Source organism: Monodelphis domestica, chromosome 4 (assembly GCF_027887165.1).
Source record: "Monodelphis domestica isolate mMonDom1 chromosome 4, mMonDom1.pri, whole genome shotgun sequence".
Lineage (NCBI taxonomy): Eukaryota > Metazoa > Chordata > Mammalia > Didelphimorphia > Didelphidae > Monodelphis > Monodelphis domestica.
The window spans coordinates 64376983-64392842 of record NC_077230.1 but is presented as its reverse complement, the minus strand read 5'-3'; the positions used below and the strand labels follow the sequence as shown (position 1 = coordinate 64392842).

The 15860-nt window shown below is 38.0% G+C and overlaps 1 protein-coding gene across 5 annotated transcripts in view; it reads right to left on the bottom strand.

Annotated features, from left to right (window-relative positions):
- ALCAM (activated leukocyte cell adhesion molecule) overlaps positions 1–9096 on the bottom strand; it is a 244055-nt gene extending 234959 nt beyond the window's left edge. For 2 of the 5 annotated variants that reach the window (XR_008911097.1, XR_008911096.1), the window contains exon 1: positions 8177–9060. Coding sequence is in view for 3 of the 5 variants with exons in the window: in XM_056793421.1 (XP_056649399.1) it covers positions 8177–8249 (73 nt within the window). In the remaining 2 variants the exon portion in view is untranslated. Of the gene's footprint in view, positions 1–8176 lie in introns of all 5 variants that reach the window. The other 3 variants (XM_056793421.1, XM_056793419.1, XM_056793420.1) reach the window with 3 other exon arrangements.
- Between the last annotated feature and the right edge of the window lie 6764 nt (positions 9097–15860).

Sequence of the window (15860 nt, the reverse complement as noted above, 5' to 3'; positions counted from 1 at the left end):
TTTCCTTTCTTCTCAAGTTAAAGTGTTTGTGATAGGGTCCCATCCTTCAAGGCTAAAGCAGTACCATGCTTTTTAAATAAAACTCTTTTGCATAAAGGAGGTACCCTTATATCAAGGGTATCTCCATAGCCAGAACTAAGGGAAATCTATGAAAATGCTTGCTATACTGTTTTTGTCCCAATACTAAAAAATTCTGAATCTTGGCTTCTGTCTCTTCACCTTTCCAGTTCTATGATTCTTTTTTTAAAACCCTCACCTTCTGCCTCAGAATCAATCCTATGTATTGGTTCCAAGGCAGAAGATTGGCAAGAGCAAGGCAATAGGGATTAAATGACTTGCCCAGCGTCACATAGCTGGGAAGTGTCTGAGGTCAGATTTGAACCTAGGACCTCCCCTCTATAGGTGTGGCTCTCAGCCCACTGAGCTACCTAGTTGCTCTCTTCTATGATTCTTATCTGTAGCCTCAGAGTTCGTCAGTCTTTCTTTCAATTCCAGTGCCATAACTAATATATTGGATCTCTAAGGAACCCCAAAATAGTGTCCTATCGTATTTCCCTCTACCCCATGCTCCTATCAATGATATGCAGTCTCTAACCTCTTATCATCTAAAAACTATATCCTTTTCTCTCCAGTCTTCTACTAGTGAGGATGATGAGCCAATTTTAATGATAGGAAACAACTTCCTTTTGAGAAAGTATCCTCTATTCTCTTTCCCTGAATGCATACAGGACAGTTGCACTAATTGCTTCTCCTCTCTAATTGAGGCCTTGGGTCAGTTGTTCTGGTGGCTTCTCTTGCTCCCACTTTTTCTTCTCTTGCCATCTGCTGAAATATCCAAAGCAGAGGGAAAGTAGCAGAATCTCTTTATAGTGGAATAGGAAAAGGCATTGGATTTGGAGTTAGAAAACCTGAGTGCAAATCTCAGGTCTGGTATCTTTGATCTGTAAGGTTTTGAATAAATCACTCTACCTCTTTAAGCTTCAACTTTCTTACCTGTTAAAAAAAGGGGTAGTTTGTCTTAATGCCTTCTAATGTTCTTTTCATATCTTAAATCTATCATCTTACAATTTCTCTCCTATAAATTGGGGGCAATCAATTGTATATCTAGAAGCTTCTTAACCATTAGATGTTAAGTAGTAGAACCAAAAATGCCAAAAATGATTTAAGAATTGTAGATGGCCCCTCTCATCTAGGCCTTTTTCCCATTCTCAGTCCAGGAAGGAGTTAAATCTTGGACTCTCCTACATGTGTCATTTGTAACTACTGTCACATTATCCTACTCCTACTTTACAGAATTCTCTGGCAACTCAGAGGTGACTGAAACAAGTGACAGGGATTATGTAATAATCCATGGCCGAGCTTAATGTTCATCAATTAAAGTCAGGCCACTGGCTGTCTCTGGCCCACACCTCTGACTAGATCAGGAAAGAATTTGAGAGTGGGATTGGATTAAGGCATCTTTGAAGTCATTTGAAAACACTCTAGATAATAATATGGGTTTTCCTGGAAGTAGGGGTAGTGGATGGGAAAATGTGGGTATGGGAAAAAATCAGGTTTGGCCCCTGAAATGTAGAGAAACCTGATGAGGCTGAGTAACTTTAACAATCAATCAAACATTTATTAGATATCCTTTAGGTGCCAGATATTGTGATGGGAGTTAAGGTTCAAACGAGTGGGACTCTAATTCCACAATGACATTTCCCTGAAACTGACGGCAGAAAAAAACAAATTTAAATAACCCTCATGATGAAAAGGCAAGTTTTAGAGGTAAACACTTTAGTACTACTTAACTAGACTTCTCTTCTAAGTGTTTTGAGAGGCACATATTTAGTTGTCACAATAATAGGACTAACAAGCTGAAACACTGAGAGGGCAGTTACTCCATAAAAAGGGTTTCATAATTCTGGGCTCTTCTAGTCTTTACTGGTATTTTTCTGAAGAGTCCCTGTTGAGTGTTTAGTGGGAAGGAAGTGGGGAGTAGACAAGAGTTATACAGGAACAGAACGAGACAATACTTACTTTAGTGAGTTTGCAGCTTTAGCAATATATTTAAGTATAACTTCAAAGAAGGGAGGTGAAGGAAAATCTTACTTTCATTCATGTTGTGTTTGAGGCTTCAATGCCTGGAAACATGATATTTGTAAGTGTAAAGCATGCATGCTTACTTAAATACTTTCTAAAGTATTAGGATGGACTATAAGGCATCTTCAGAAAATTTTGTTTTCATGTTCTTGTTGAAATGAATTATGATTAGTCTTTTATTTAAGCCCTTTGTTGACATGATTACAATCTCTGTTTAACTCAAGCAAACTAGTAGGAGCTAGAAGAGAAAGACTTTTAAGTCACAATACTTAACTGCCTCTTAAATCAAAATGCTTAATATTCTCTGCTGGCCTTAGGAAGGCATAAGCCCCCCACTAGGATAGTGCTTCCATGATGTTATGAGATGAGAGGAAAAGCAGAGAAGGGGAGCAAGAAAGTGAAGTTATGTAGCTATACTCTAGTTACCTAATCTATTATTTATAATGTGACTTCATTCATAAAAAAGGATTATGACTACAAAAGTCTTATTTATGTTCAAAAATATATACCAAAGACCCAGTTTACCCCCCACCCCCAATGCACACACAGTGTGTGCTGCATGCATGCCTGAGTGTGTGTTGCCATTTTGGATTGCTCATGCTTTTGATTCCCTCTATTGGATAGATAACAGACCAGAATGGAAAAAAAAGGGAGAATTAATGGCTATTCATCCTTGGAGCATAAGCTACAAAAACAGACTGATAAATTCTTACTGAATATCATATGTTTGCTTCTGATACTCACTAAAGTATATAAGCATATATTATATTCTTCTCAAGATAAGAAAAAAAGGAACCATACTACATGTTATACTTTAACAAAGAAATCTTAAATTTAAAAACATCTTAACAAGAGTGATGCATGTAGATGTTAGCTATTACTATAAATTTTACATTTTGTATAGATGCAATCAACACTGCAAATAATGTCATGACACCATGTATTAAGAGATAGTCATATATAAAGGAAATAATAATAATTGATTGTGTTCTCCAGTTGGAGGACAAAACACTTCACTGGGGAAGGATGATTGTGAAAGATACAGTGAAAATTATTGTTATTGCCTCATTTCTTACTAACTACAAAAAAGAATATGAAACTAAAATATAAAAGTAAATTTCATATAACAGTCAATTCTAATATAGGTAAATATGCTCTCAAATAGTATTTTGCTCAGGTCAGATTCTTTTATGTATTATGTCTTTAGGAAATTACATTGCTGTATAGCTCTGTCAATGAACTTAACACATTAAAATAAAATTGATTTAAATTTATACACACACAATGTAGCTACATCACATGTCTATGATTCAGACATTTTAAAGGGGTATGTAAACTCTCCATACTAATGTAAATAACTCCACCTTTTCCAATTTACCTATAATTTAAAGTCAGAAAAATGAGGCGATGCAAGGTTCAGTGATTTTCCCATAGTCCTACAAATAATGTCAAAGACAAGACTTGAACAAAGATCTTCCTGATTAAAGAAACATTGGCCCTCTAGAAAATATGTTATATATAACTATAACTATAGCTGTGTCCTCTTCAGGTATACAGGTATAATCTCGTATGTGCATATGCAAAAGCTCATATATACCTATGTATATATATGAATATATGTCTAGTACATTCCTATATGCTGTAGCTCTCCCTGTTTAAGAGTCTACATATTTGGAATTAGTACTGCACATTTCTACTTGAATCCAGAGCTTCAAGGAACTAAGAAGTCTTTGAAATTGTTTTCTGCTAAGTAAATGAGTAGAATGGAGAGGGATGTGGTTGTTAAAATGAAAAACAAGTTGCTATGAAAGCAGCTAAAATAAAATATCATGTGACAAAGTAATGGTGAAAAGCTTCAATGTCACCTAGTTTTTACAGGTATCATTTTGGGGGGAGGTGATATGGAGAATTTAAAAAATATTAACAACTTTGCTGCCTTTACAGTATAACATCCAAATTACATGTTGTTCATTGACAGTAACAAAAAGGTGCTTCTGTATTTTAAACAATGTAATAAATTTATATTTAAAACAGCATTTCATTTGAGGCATTTCAATTGCTGAGCAAATAAATTCCCAATCTTTTTTGCTTTAGTCTAGGAACTTTTTACAGCTTGATTAAAAGCATCTTGCCATTTGTGTGGAGACAGATCAGATTATCAAGAATTTACTGAAGTCCAAAAGCTTTCCAAATATCAGCATATTTGTCATTTGCCCCTTTACTTCCCTAATACAAGTTCCCTGACTGGGAAAAAAAAAACCCATTAATCTTAAGATACTTCTATGGAATCTGTAGAAATATAGAAACAATGGAAAGAGTTCAGGATTGTTCTATAGCACTTTTTCCCCTAAGGTTAATGGGGATGGAGATGGTGGTGATGGTAATGGTAAGGAGGTCTAGTTGTGATTTTGTTGCTTGGGAACATTCTATTTGGAAACTGCTTCCACCCTTCTCTGGATTTTAAAGAATTGGGGGGATTGAAAGGTAAAGTAATATGACCCCTGTGTGACACAGGGATGTGTCAGAAGTAGCAAGACTTCAGCACATCTTCCCAGTAAGTCCCTTATTTACTTTGTCACATGCCGCCTTCTTCTTTTCCATAAGAATCTTTAAAATGAAAATTTTTTTCTGGAATTGATTTTAAATCATTAGAAACTTTGAAAGGAACAGCTTTTAAACATCAGTCTGCTTGCCTTGCCCAAAGAAACTCTTTTCTACCTTTATGCCATAAAAGTATTTTTTAGTTTGGCACCTGAAAGGGATCTTAGCAAATATCTTGCACATCTCATCTTAAGGATAAGGTCAAAGATTCCAAAGGTCGTGCTAAGTTGGTGGCAGTGCCTGGGCTAGGACTCAGATCTCCAGACTACCATTCTAGGTTTTTTCCAACTGTACCATAAGAAACATTAGCCTGATAAAAAATGAAATCCACTGAAGAAAACAATACAGAAATCTAATCAACTTGCAATTGTGTTTTCAAGGGTTTTGTTTTAATATTACCACATCAAAAATTAGAAAATCAGCATCATCAATACTATTCATGTCAATTGTGATATCATGGCCTATTCTGGCAAAAACTGTCACACAGGAAGTATTAGAACTGTTGTTAAACTTCCATTCTGGACTCAGGCTTAATGGTAAGCAGTTTGGAAAACTTCAAAAGGAGGACAAAAATAGGTGACCCCAGTGGAGAAACAGTTAATTGCACAGCACTACCTCAATAACCCCTTATTGTTGTATATAATCAGACAAAGCCTTTCTTAAAGCAATACAAAATGTCACCACAGGCTGACGCTCTTTCTACAAGAATAATGAGACTCTCTCCCTTGAATGCAGAACACATACTCAGCCTTTATATTCACTTCAGTCTTGGTGATTAATATCCTCTACTCCAAAAGGTACATAGTAACATCCCATGGTGAAAGTATGTTCATAGAGCGTCTTATAGATAGGAAAAGTCACAATATACTAGAGACGTGAATAAAAGCAAGTGAAAAGCAGGGAAATGGGGGCAGCAGTTTCACAAACTGGATTTTTTCCCTCTTCCAATCTGACCAAGCACTATTTAAAACACACACACAGCAGCTCTGGAAAGGAAACAGAAAAAAAGGATGGGAGGGAGAAGAGCGGGATACACGGGGGGAAGAAGAGAGATCTAACTTGCCTGGTCCATTGTGTCAGGCTTTTTTTATACTGCATTCCCACAGGGGTCGGTTTTTCAAAGGGGTCTGAAGAAAGTACATTTAGCTACTATGGGACTTTATTGGCTACGGTTGTCACTGCGCTTTTCAAAGCACACACACTCCTCACAGCTCTATCCTTGGATATTGGGGGTGGGAAGGTAGGTGTCCTACTCCCATAGAGACAAGTACAGGAGCTCCAGGCTTTCGCTTTTTAGGTCTGCAATATCTGACCTACCATTCAGCTGAGAGAGGAAGCCAGGCATCAGGCAGTGCGTGTGTGTGCTCCTGTTACTATGTGACTGTGTGTATTATACACTCTCCCAGCACTATTCACGGGTTGGTGTTGTACATTTACTGCTGGCAACACAATCCTTCGGGGCTAAAATAAATAGCGCTGCAATGACTACTGCACAGCAGGGGGGAAAGAAACGTTTTTAGAGGCAGAACCACTCCCTGCTTAGTTGTTCAATGTGCAGAGAAACCTGACCAGGGACGTGTCCAACAGAAAATAACAACAGCAGCCGCAACGAAAGGAAAAGTGTGTGTGTGTGTGTGTGGGGGGGGGAGCAGCTGGAAGGGAGGTTATCATTTAGGATGATTATCCAATATAAGTCATGAAATGGTTAAACTGGAAAAAACCCACAGGCTTATCATTTATTTATTAATTTATTTTGGGGGGTTGCATTTTATACAGGCTTCATCTTCTCCCACGCCACTGCCCCCATCCCCCACCTTGCTTTCTTTATCCAGTTCACTTCCCTTTTGGTCGCTGAGATTGTGGAAAAGTGAAAAGATCTAAAATCTTTGAGTCTTCGACTCTGCACTCTTCCTTAATTTCCCTTCCGTTCATCACTCTCTTTTTGGTTCGCCCAACCCCCAAGACACACTTCAAGCCCCCTCAAAGTGCTGGCTTCTCTCTCCTCCTAAAAGCTAAAGATTTTTTGCAGGAGCTGTATTCAGTCTGGTTCAGGACTGCAGGTGAGGTCATTACCTTAACCAGAAAAGCAACTTTAATACCACCCCAACCAAAAAAAGGGGGGGGGGACAAACTCCCATCCTGCTTTACTTCCGCCCCCTAAAACACACTCATCTCTAACTCTCTCTCTCTCTCTCTCTCTCTCTCTCTCTCTCTCTCTCTCTCTCTCTCTCTCTCTCTCTCTCTCTCTCTCTCTCTCTCTCTCTCTCTCTCTCTCTCTCTCTCTCTCTCTTTCTCTCTCTCCCCAACCCCCACAAACAGTTCTCTCTCTCTCTTTCCCTTTTGCCTGGGAGCGGTCTGTAGGTTCTAAAACCCGTTTGATGGCTTGGGCTAGCAAGGAATTTAGGAGCTTTCTATTATGTTGAGACCTACCAGAAGAAAGTGGGCTTTCTTTTTGTGATCTAAAAATCAACAGAAATACCCTACAGCCTTTCAGACTGTATGTGAAAACTTTAAATATACATTGGATGCATATTTATATTTTAAATAAAAATACAGGGATGGGGGAGGAGGTTGCAAGGAGACCGCAACTGCCGCACTCTGAAGGAATAGTGACAGCCAAGTGACTACTATACCCCAAGCTACAGTGGTCCGAAAGAACTTGAGCCAGACTAAAGGTGGAAAGTCGGGAAACCGTTTTTGTGCGATATCTTAGTTGTTGTTGTTTTAATCTTTTCTGAACATTCATACACAATTTAGAACTGTTAAGCTCACACAAACTGGATGAACCACAAACCACCAATCCATGCACCTCTCAAAAGACTAGCTACAAATAATGCCATTTCTGGTGTGTTGCTTGTAACCCTTTCATTTTGCTCGGGTTACACACACTTACATCAACGGAGAGAAATATTTAATCATCAAGTGGGATTGGATGCAGTCCGTCAATCTCTTCTGATCTCTTCAACCTATTCTGCCAAGGGGAAGTTACTGGGGGATTCATCGGGGGGGGGGGGGATAGCGTGCCTATTTATTTCCTGCCATTGCTAACCGATACAAAAAAATGCGTGTAAGGCAATGACGCGGACTTGGACACTATATAGACACTCAAAGAGTATATGAGGGAAAGAAAAAAATCGCCACTAAACATAGGAATCTGCAGGAGGGAGAGGGATAAAGAGGTCGTAAGATTCTTCCCACGATCACTCCCACACCCCCAGTTTTCTATAAAGTTACTTGAGATTCAAAGAGTGCACCTGCTCGTCACCTAAACTTGAACAAACCAGCAAAGCCTGAACAGGCGCCACGAGTGACAGGTCCCAGTTCCAAAAAGAACATTCTCCTCGCCCCCCACAATCAGTTCCCTCCCTCCTCTAAATGCCTTTGCGCATAGCCCCGGGCATACTGAGGGAGGAGGTCCCAGGAAATGACCCCCCTCTTTCCCTGCTTTCTTCACCCTGGCATTTTGAGTGGCCACGTTTCCGCAGCTGCTCACCTGGCCTAAGGACGGCGGCAGAGATCAGGAGGCTTAAGACCAGTCGACAGGAGTGGGCTGCCGTCGGTGCCATATTCCTCCTCCTCCTCTTCTTGTGTGTGCAAGAATACGGTCCACTTCACAGGAGGGGGGCGTCGTCCTCCGTTCCACTCGGTAATAGTACCCCTTGGAGGTTAAGAATGTGAAAGGGGGAATGGGGGGCAGCAGCTTCACACAGACACACCGCCCCCCCCAGGATCTGGGATTGCACCTTGTCCTCTTCCTCGAACGCAACTTTCCAACTGCTAGTGCCACCAACTTCCCCCTCCCCCACAATATCCCCAAAGCAGTTCCCCTCCCTGCTGGTGAACCACGAAGGCTTTTATCGCACCCCCACCCCCCGTGGAGACAACTGAGTAATGTTGTAATTTGCAGGTGGTCCTTATTTTCTTTAATTTCTTTCTCTTGCAATAATAATAATCGCAATAATAATAATAATAATGAAGCCCAGGTGCTATGAACAAAATCACTGGAGAAAGGTGATGAGAAGCAGCGGATCTTGCAGTTCTCCTCAGGTGGCAGCGGTAGCGGCAGAGGCAGTGGTGGCGGTAGTGGTGGTGGTGGCGGCAGTAGCAGCAGCGGTGGCGGCGGCGGCGGCGGCGGCGGCGGCGGCGGCAGCAGCAGCAGCAGCAGCCGCAGCTGCGATCGAAGGGAACTAGGCTCTGAGTGGTAGTGACTGGAAGGCGTGTGTAAGCTTCTCCTTCCCTCTCTCCTCCTTCCTCCCCCCTCCCCCCTCCCCCCCGCAACGTCTCTCTCTTACCCCTCCCCACTAAACTGAGCAGGTGGTTGAAGCACCGACTGGCAGCCTAGGGGCGCTGCAGGACCGAGCCTAGAAAGCCAAGCCTGGAACTAAGAAGGCGCAAAAGGGATGGGGAATGAGAAGCGCGCGCCAGGGATACCGGAGTAGGCAGATCCCCCAATCCTGGGAGTACCGCCCCCTCGGGAACGCGCACAACCAATGAGAAGCGAGCAAAGGATATCCCCGGGAGCATTGGTTTGACTGGTACCTTGGCGGCTCCAGAGAGACTGCCACTTCCCTAGTCTGGCTAGTATCACTTATATGACATTATCTCTTTCTTGTTTCCCTCTCGGCTGAGAAAAGGGCAAGTTTTCCACGATTCTTACGTAAACACTACCCTGCTCCCTTATTTCTAGCACTTCTCTGCTAGGATGTTGCAGGATTCTTTTTAGGGAGAATGCCCCAGGGCTGGGACTCGACAAGTATAGGAGGGTGGGGGAGGGAAAAGACTGTAATCTGGCTTGGTGGGTTTTAGTAAAACAAAATTGAGGCAAATAAAAAGGGTAAGTGAGCCTCTAGGAGAGACAGGAACAGCTCTTGGTTGGTTGCAGCAGAGGGGACGGGAGGGGATAATTTGACGTACTGGACTCCTTTCCTTCTTTTTGAAGTCAAAGCTCTTAAGTAACCACTGTGGACTAAAAGCTAAGGATATTTGCTTATTTGCTCCCAATCCCCTTCGCCTCCTCGTTCCCCACTGTGAGGAATACAAACTCGGATCTTCCTGAATATTTGTTCTTTTTCATAAGGTTCTTCTCCCCTTTAAAAAATGATGAAAAAATCCGTAAATTTTAAATTTAGCGGGAAATGAATAAGAAAAAAAAAGAAGAAGAAAACCTCAAAGTTGTGGGAAATGAAGGTCAAAAGCTTTGCAGTCTCCGAAAACACAGGCGCCTGAAGAGACTGAAGGACTTCTCCGACCATTTCTGGTGACTACCCGCTCCCCAGCAAGACTTCAGAAGCTTTGTGAAACTCAGACAGATACAGAGGCGTTCGGGCGGAGCTGTTGCAATTCTACGTGAGTTTAAGCCAGAGACTCGAGTTCTTTATTCTTTTTTTTTTTCTTTTTACCGAAGTACAGCAAAATCTTTGTTTCTGCATCAGCACACCTCAGCGTTAAATAGCCTTTCTGAAACACAGGATCATGCCTACGTGGAGCTGATTTTCAACAGAGAATGCCTACTGGTAAGGATCAGGTAGTAAGTATTCTTATTCCAGAAGGAGGCTAATTAGATATCAGATATTGTCACCACCAACCCCCCACCCCCACCAAAAAAAAAAAGGCCAACAAAATGACCTTTGACTTTTTACATTCCATCATACCAGAAGCTTAGGAAGATTCATTTTAAACTTTATTATTATTTTGTTTATAAAACAAAACAAGCCATCTCTCTTCTTTCCCCCCCCCCCTTCAAATTAACTTTGACTTTTTGTCTAATTTGGTTAGGTTAGTGGTATTCCAAAGAACAATATTAAAGAATTCTTTTCCCTAATTAAACAATCTCTTCCTTAACACTCACTTGATCTTCAAGGCTATTAGGTATTTTTGTTGTAAGAAAATAAGTTTCAGACTAACAACTGGAAGAATATTGACCGAAGGAAAATGGTTCGCAACTCACATTTATAGGGTGAAATTTACTCAACTGCTTCAGTTTAGACTCATTCAAGAGGTCATTTCCCTAAGCAAGAGATGGTCTAGAATTAGACTAAACCAATGGTATAAATTAAGGACACCTAGACACCTCAATATGAATTCAAGGCCCTATTGCTTGCTTCTTTGGGATTAGGGTTCTGGTTTAAAGTTGATCTTGGTTTGCATGTGTTTGTGTGGCCACTGTGCTTATTGCAAAGCAGCCCAACCCAAACTTGAGTTATATTCAGAACTAACCTTAAACCATCATCTTCATTCATGTATATCTATTTGCATACATATATAATATGTGATTATAAATATAAGCATAGACATAATATACATGTATATACACATATGTTCTAAAGACTTGAAGTAAATTTATTTCCATGATACTTAAAAACATTTTAAGAAAGACATTTCTATTGAAAATGTACACATACATCCTATATTCAATATATATGCACTTATAATATATGTATGTGTCATATATGTATATACACATGCATATTATATATTCAATGCACTTCAAATTAATTTTTCAGAGCAATAATCAAGATCAACCAGAAACATTCAGTTTCAATCCCATGGCAGGAATTGAAAAGAGGAGGAAGAGACCAGCGTGATATTCTTCAAAAGCAGAATTTATTGATAAATTTTGTAGAATTAAACATAGATATGAACTGGCCATATTCATAAATAGGAAAGTGTTACTTTCACATATAATCCCAAAGTCCTTTAAGAAAAGATTCCATAGTTATTATAAGAATCACTATTTTTGTTCACGGACACATAGATAATAATTTAGTATCTGAAAAGTCCCTTAGAGGTCATCAAGAAAAAGCCACTTATTTTTCAGAAGAGGAAAATGAAGTATAGAAATTTTTAAATAATTGCTCCAACATTTGAAAGCTGTGAAATGATAGAGGCAGGATAAAAATTCAGATCCTCTAACTAAATCCAGTGTTCTTTTTTTTTTACACTAGTACCATATGCCTTAATTTCCCAAATAATATTTAATTGAAGAAGACACCATGGTGTAGGAGAGAACTGGCCTTAGAGCCAAGAAGATAGGGGACTACTTACTGGTTAATCACTTAACCTTTAGTGTAGCTCTCTAAGACTATACATTTTTTCCCCTTGTTTAATTGATATTTTGTTTTATTTCTTTCTTTCTTTTTAACTAGGGTTTTTTTTTTCCCCAAATACATGCAATACAAATTTCCATATGAGTTTTCTGAAGTTATATAATCTAAATTGTAAGACTATATTTTCTAACAAGAGTGCCAACCTGTATTAGTAGAGGTAGTTTTCTCATCTGGCAGTCCTCTATATGAATGAAATCACAGATTTAGTCCCTGTCACTGAAACAATTGAACTGTAAACTCTTTAAGGTTATTCTTTGAAACTGTTTTGTGTTCATATGCACCCATAGTCAATCAATAAATATTTGATGAATTGAAATGTAGTGTTTGATTTCAGATAATGGTAAAGTCATATTAAAAAGTGCAATTTTGTAACAGAATGAACTAGATCTTCAGCATCTTCAATAATGCTAGCTAACTGAGCTATATCACTAAAGCAAAAACCTTCAGAGCCTTGGAAAATGCCCAGTTCTTCATTCTTGCTGCAGGTTTGAACTACTTTAAGGACAACAGAAAAAGAAAATAGTAATACAAATCCACTAGAGATCCACTCAGTTATTTGGTTTTCTAACCCTTGTATGAAAAATGAAGAAAGCCTTGCTAAGCTGTTTTACTTTGGAGCTACACTACATCTATAAAATCGATGTCAAAAATGCTCAGTGTATAAAATAATAACCCACAAGTGATTATATTAGGTGCATAAAATTTAATCAAGAAGCATGATTTATTCTGGGTTTCCCCAGCTATTTTGGAATTTCTTTTCAAAGGTCACTGCATATTTTCAACTTTAGGATGAAAGAAGCAGCTCTTTTAGCACTGAATAAATAGAAAGTGACTCAGAGTGGGATTACTTAAATGTTTGATACCTTTAAAGAAATTTAAATTTGATTAAGTATTCTAGATATGATCCCCAGAGCTTCTTCTATTTGTAATGACACTTCTTCTACCTTCCATCTTGTGTTTCACAATTCTTTCACGAATATAAAGCTAACAAATTATAAATCTGTAAAAAATGTGAAAAACCATATACTTTATCTTGCAAACCTACATACATATACATGTATATACATGTATATAGATATAGCTAGCTAGCTAAAACCATGGTTTTATTTATTTATTTATCAAAGGGGGAGTGCCATATTGACGTTTTATTTCATTGAAAGAGGAAATGGCTGATAGAGAAATTCCCTCCGCCTCCATAACTCTCTGTAATTTATTTTATTAGAGTTGTAGAGTACTGAGAGATCAATCAACTTTCCCATTGTTATACAGATAGTATATATCTGAGTCAGGGCTTAGTCTAATTCTTCCTGATTTCAAGGCTTTGCATTTTCACCACAAAAAGTCCATTTTAATCCTATGGGAGTCAGAATCCACCAAAATAATGATTTCTCATTAGTTTACTTTTTAATATTGTATTTAAATAAACAAAAAGTGATCCTTAGTAAACAGGACCCCTCTTGAGATAAACAATAGGCTTTTCAGTTATGCTACAAAAATGCATTAACAGTAGTTTATCTGTGATGACTTGTTACATAATATAGGGTAAAAAACTTGGAGCTAATAATGGCTTCAAAGGCATATATCTATTTTGATAGATAAGGAAACAGAAGTCTAGAGTTACTTATCCCTAACATTTCAGAGATATCTATTTTGGTTTAATATATCACTTTTAGTAATCATAACTAAGGGAACTGCCATTTCAAAGCAAATTAGTAGAATAATACAAAATCTAGTTGAGTCAACACAACACTAATAAAGTAAAAAACAAAACCAAATTCCCAGAATGATAATTTAAACTGTCTTTGGAGAACAGATAGTGGGTAGTGTTTCATATAACATATTAAGGAGTGCTTAGAAATTTGGTACCAATGTCTATTAAATTCATAGAGCATGAGCCAAGATCATGAACACCAATATGTCCATTACACTATGCGCTTGCAGGATGAATTAGTCAAAGTTTTAATGCCAGGTACTGGATTTCAAAATCACAGATCACTGGTAACTTTTTCATACCTAACAATGCTCTAAGGAAAAATAGTTAATTTAAATTTATGTTCAGAATTTTAATACTATGAGGAAGTATTTAAAACTACTACTTTAATTTGTAAGAGTCATCATTTTAGGGGGCAGCTGGGTAGCTCAGTGGACTGAGACCCAGTCCTAGAGACTGGAGGTCCTAGGTTCAAATCTGACCTCAGACACTTCCCAGCTGTGTGACCCTGGGCAAGTCACTTGACCCCCATTGCCTAGCCCTTACCACTCTTCTGCCTTGGAGCCAATACACAGTATTGACTCCAAGATGGAAGGTAAGGGTTAAAAAAAAAGTCATCATTTTATATTTAAAATATACTTTAAAGTGAAAGACTTTTGAGAAAATTAAATACCATATGACTAAATATGTATATAAACCTATATTTTAAAATTTGTAAAATTTGTAAAATTTTAATCTTACCAAAATTTATTGTATATTTCATGAGTATATGTGTGTGTGAGGAATCTTAGATAAAGCTTTCAAAGTACATATCTGTGATTATATAATAATTAACTGTTAAATTCCCAGAGAAAAGTGTAAATAATATTCATTTTTCCAATTTTATAATGATTCTCAAATCATATAGATTTCTATATATAATATATAATATAATATATAATATATTTCTATATATAATATAGCAAGTATTGGTGGTATAACTAGTGGTTTAAAAAGGAAACAAACTGTATTTTTTGTACTATAGGCATAAAGGCTGATCTGGAAGGTTGGGGTAATCAAGACAATTCATATTGTGCCCCCCCCTTTCTTCCCCTATCATTTAATAGTTTCAATATATTTTCAAAATAGGTTAAAATGAAGATTAAGGGTAACCTTGAATAGAGGAAAAGAAGTCATAAAAAGGTATTTTGAGGAGAAAAGACAGGAGAAAAAGGATATTCTTGTTTGTTTTGCAAGGTTAGAAGAAAGGAATTATGGACCTCATATTATAATTTGCACTGGCCATACAATTCAATAGGTATATACTGGGGCCCTCTGGTTAAAAAGAGTACAAAATTTAAAGGGATGGTCTTTGTAGACATCTTACTATATAAATATACCCCACTTCATTTGATAGTCCCAGGCCATCAACTTTTCTTTATCAGTTGCTCTTGTCAGTGTGATTCTCCAAAACATTGTTTTGGAAAAATGGAGAAGAAAACGTCCTATGACATCTCCCATTTTTCCATGTCTAAGGAGTCAAATATAATTCCTTTCCCTTTTCTGGACACAGGTGTAATACTCTGATAGCCTGTTCCTAGACATTTCTTGCTTTGACAATGATACTATGGGGGCATATCATAACATTAAATGAGATCACAAAATAATAAGCGTATTAAGGGGATGTATGGGTTAATATGCTTGTAAATGGAAGGAATATGTAAAATGAGACATGTCTTTCAATTTAAAGAGGAAACATTGGTACATCCTTGCATCCAAGGATGAACCTTAATTCAGTAATCCCAAACACATAATCTATTTTGTTTATAAACTCTTCTTTGGGGGCAGGCAGGTGACTTTGGGAATTGAGAGTCAGGCCCAGAAATGGAAAGTCCTGGATTCAAATCTTACCTCAGATATTTCCTAGCTGTGTGACCCTGGATAAGTCATTTAACTTGCATTGCTTGGCCCTTACCATTTTTCTGCCTTGGATACAAGTTGTTAAGAGTTTTAAATAAACAAATAAATTCTTCATTAAATTTCATTGACCGTACTTATACAATCATATAATTTTACAGTTAGAAAAGACCTTGGAGGTTATTTATTTTACAGATGAGGAAATTGAAGTAATGAGCCATTAAGATCACATAGTTGGTCAAGAGAAGACTAGAATTCATATCTTCCAAATTATGCTCATTCTTAGTCCTATTTTTCTTTCTCTAGCAATAATGGGATTTTAGATAGTGGAAGAGAGGAAATAATGCAGCCATTTTCAAGATAGTGTTCTTTTCCTATTCTTTGGATTAGAAAAGGGGTTCTTAATCTAGGGTGAAGAACTTGGATGTGAAAAAAAAGTCTTTATTTTCACTAATCTCTAAATA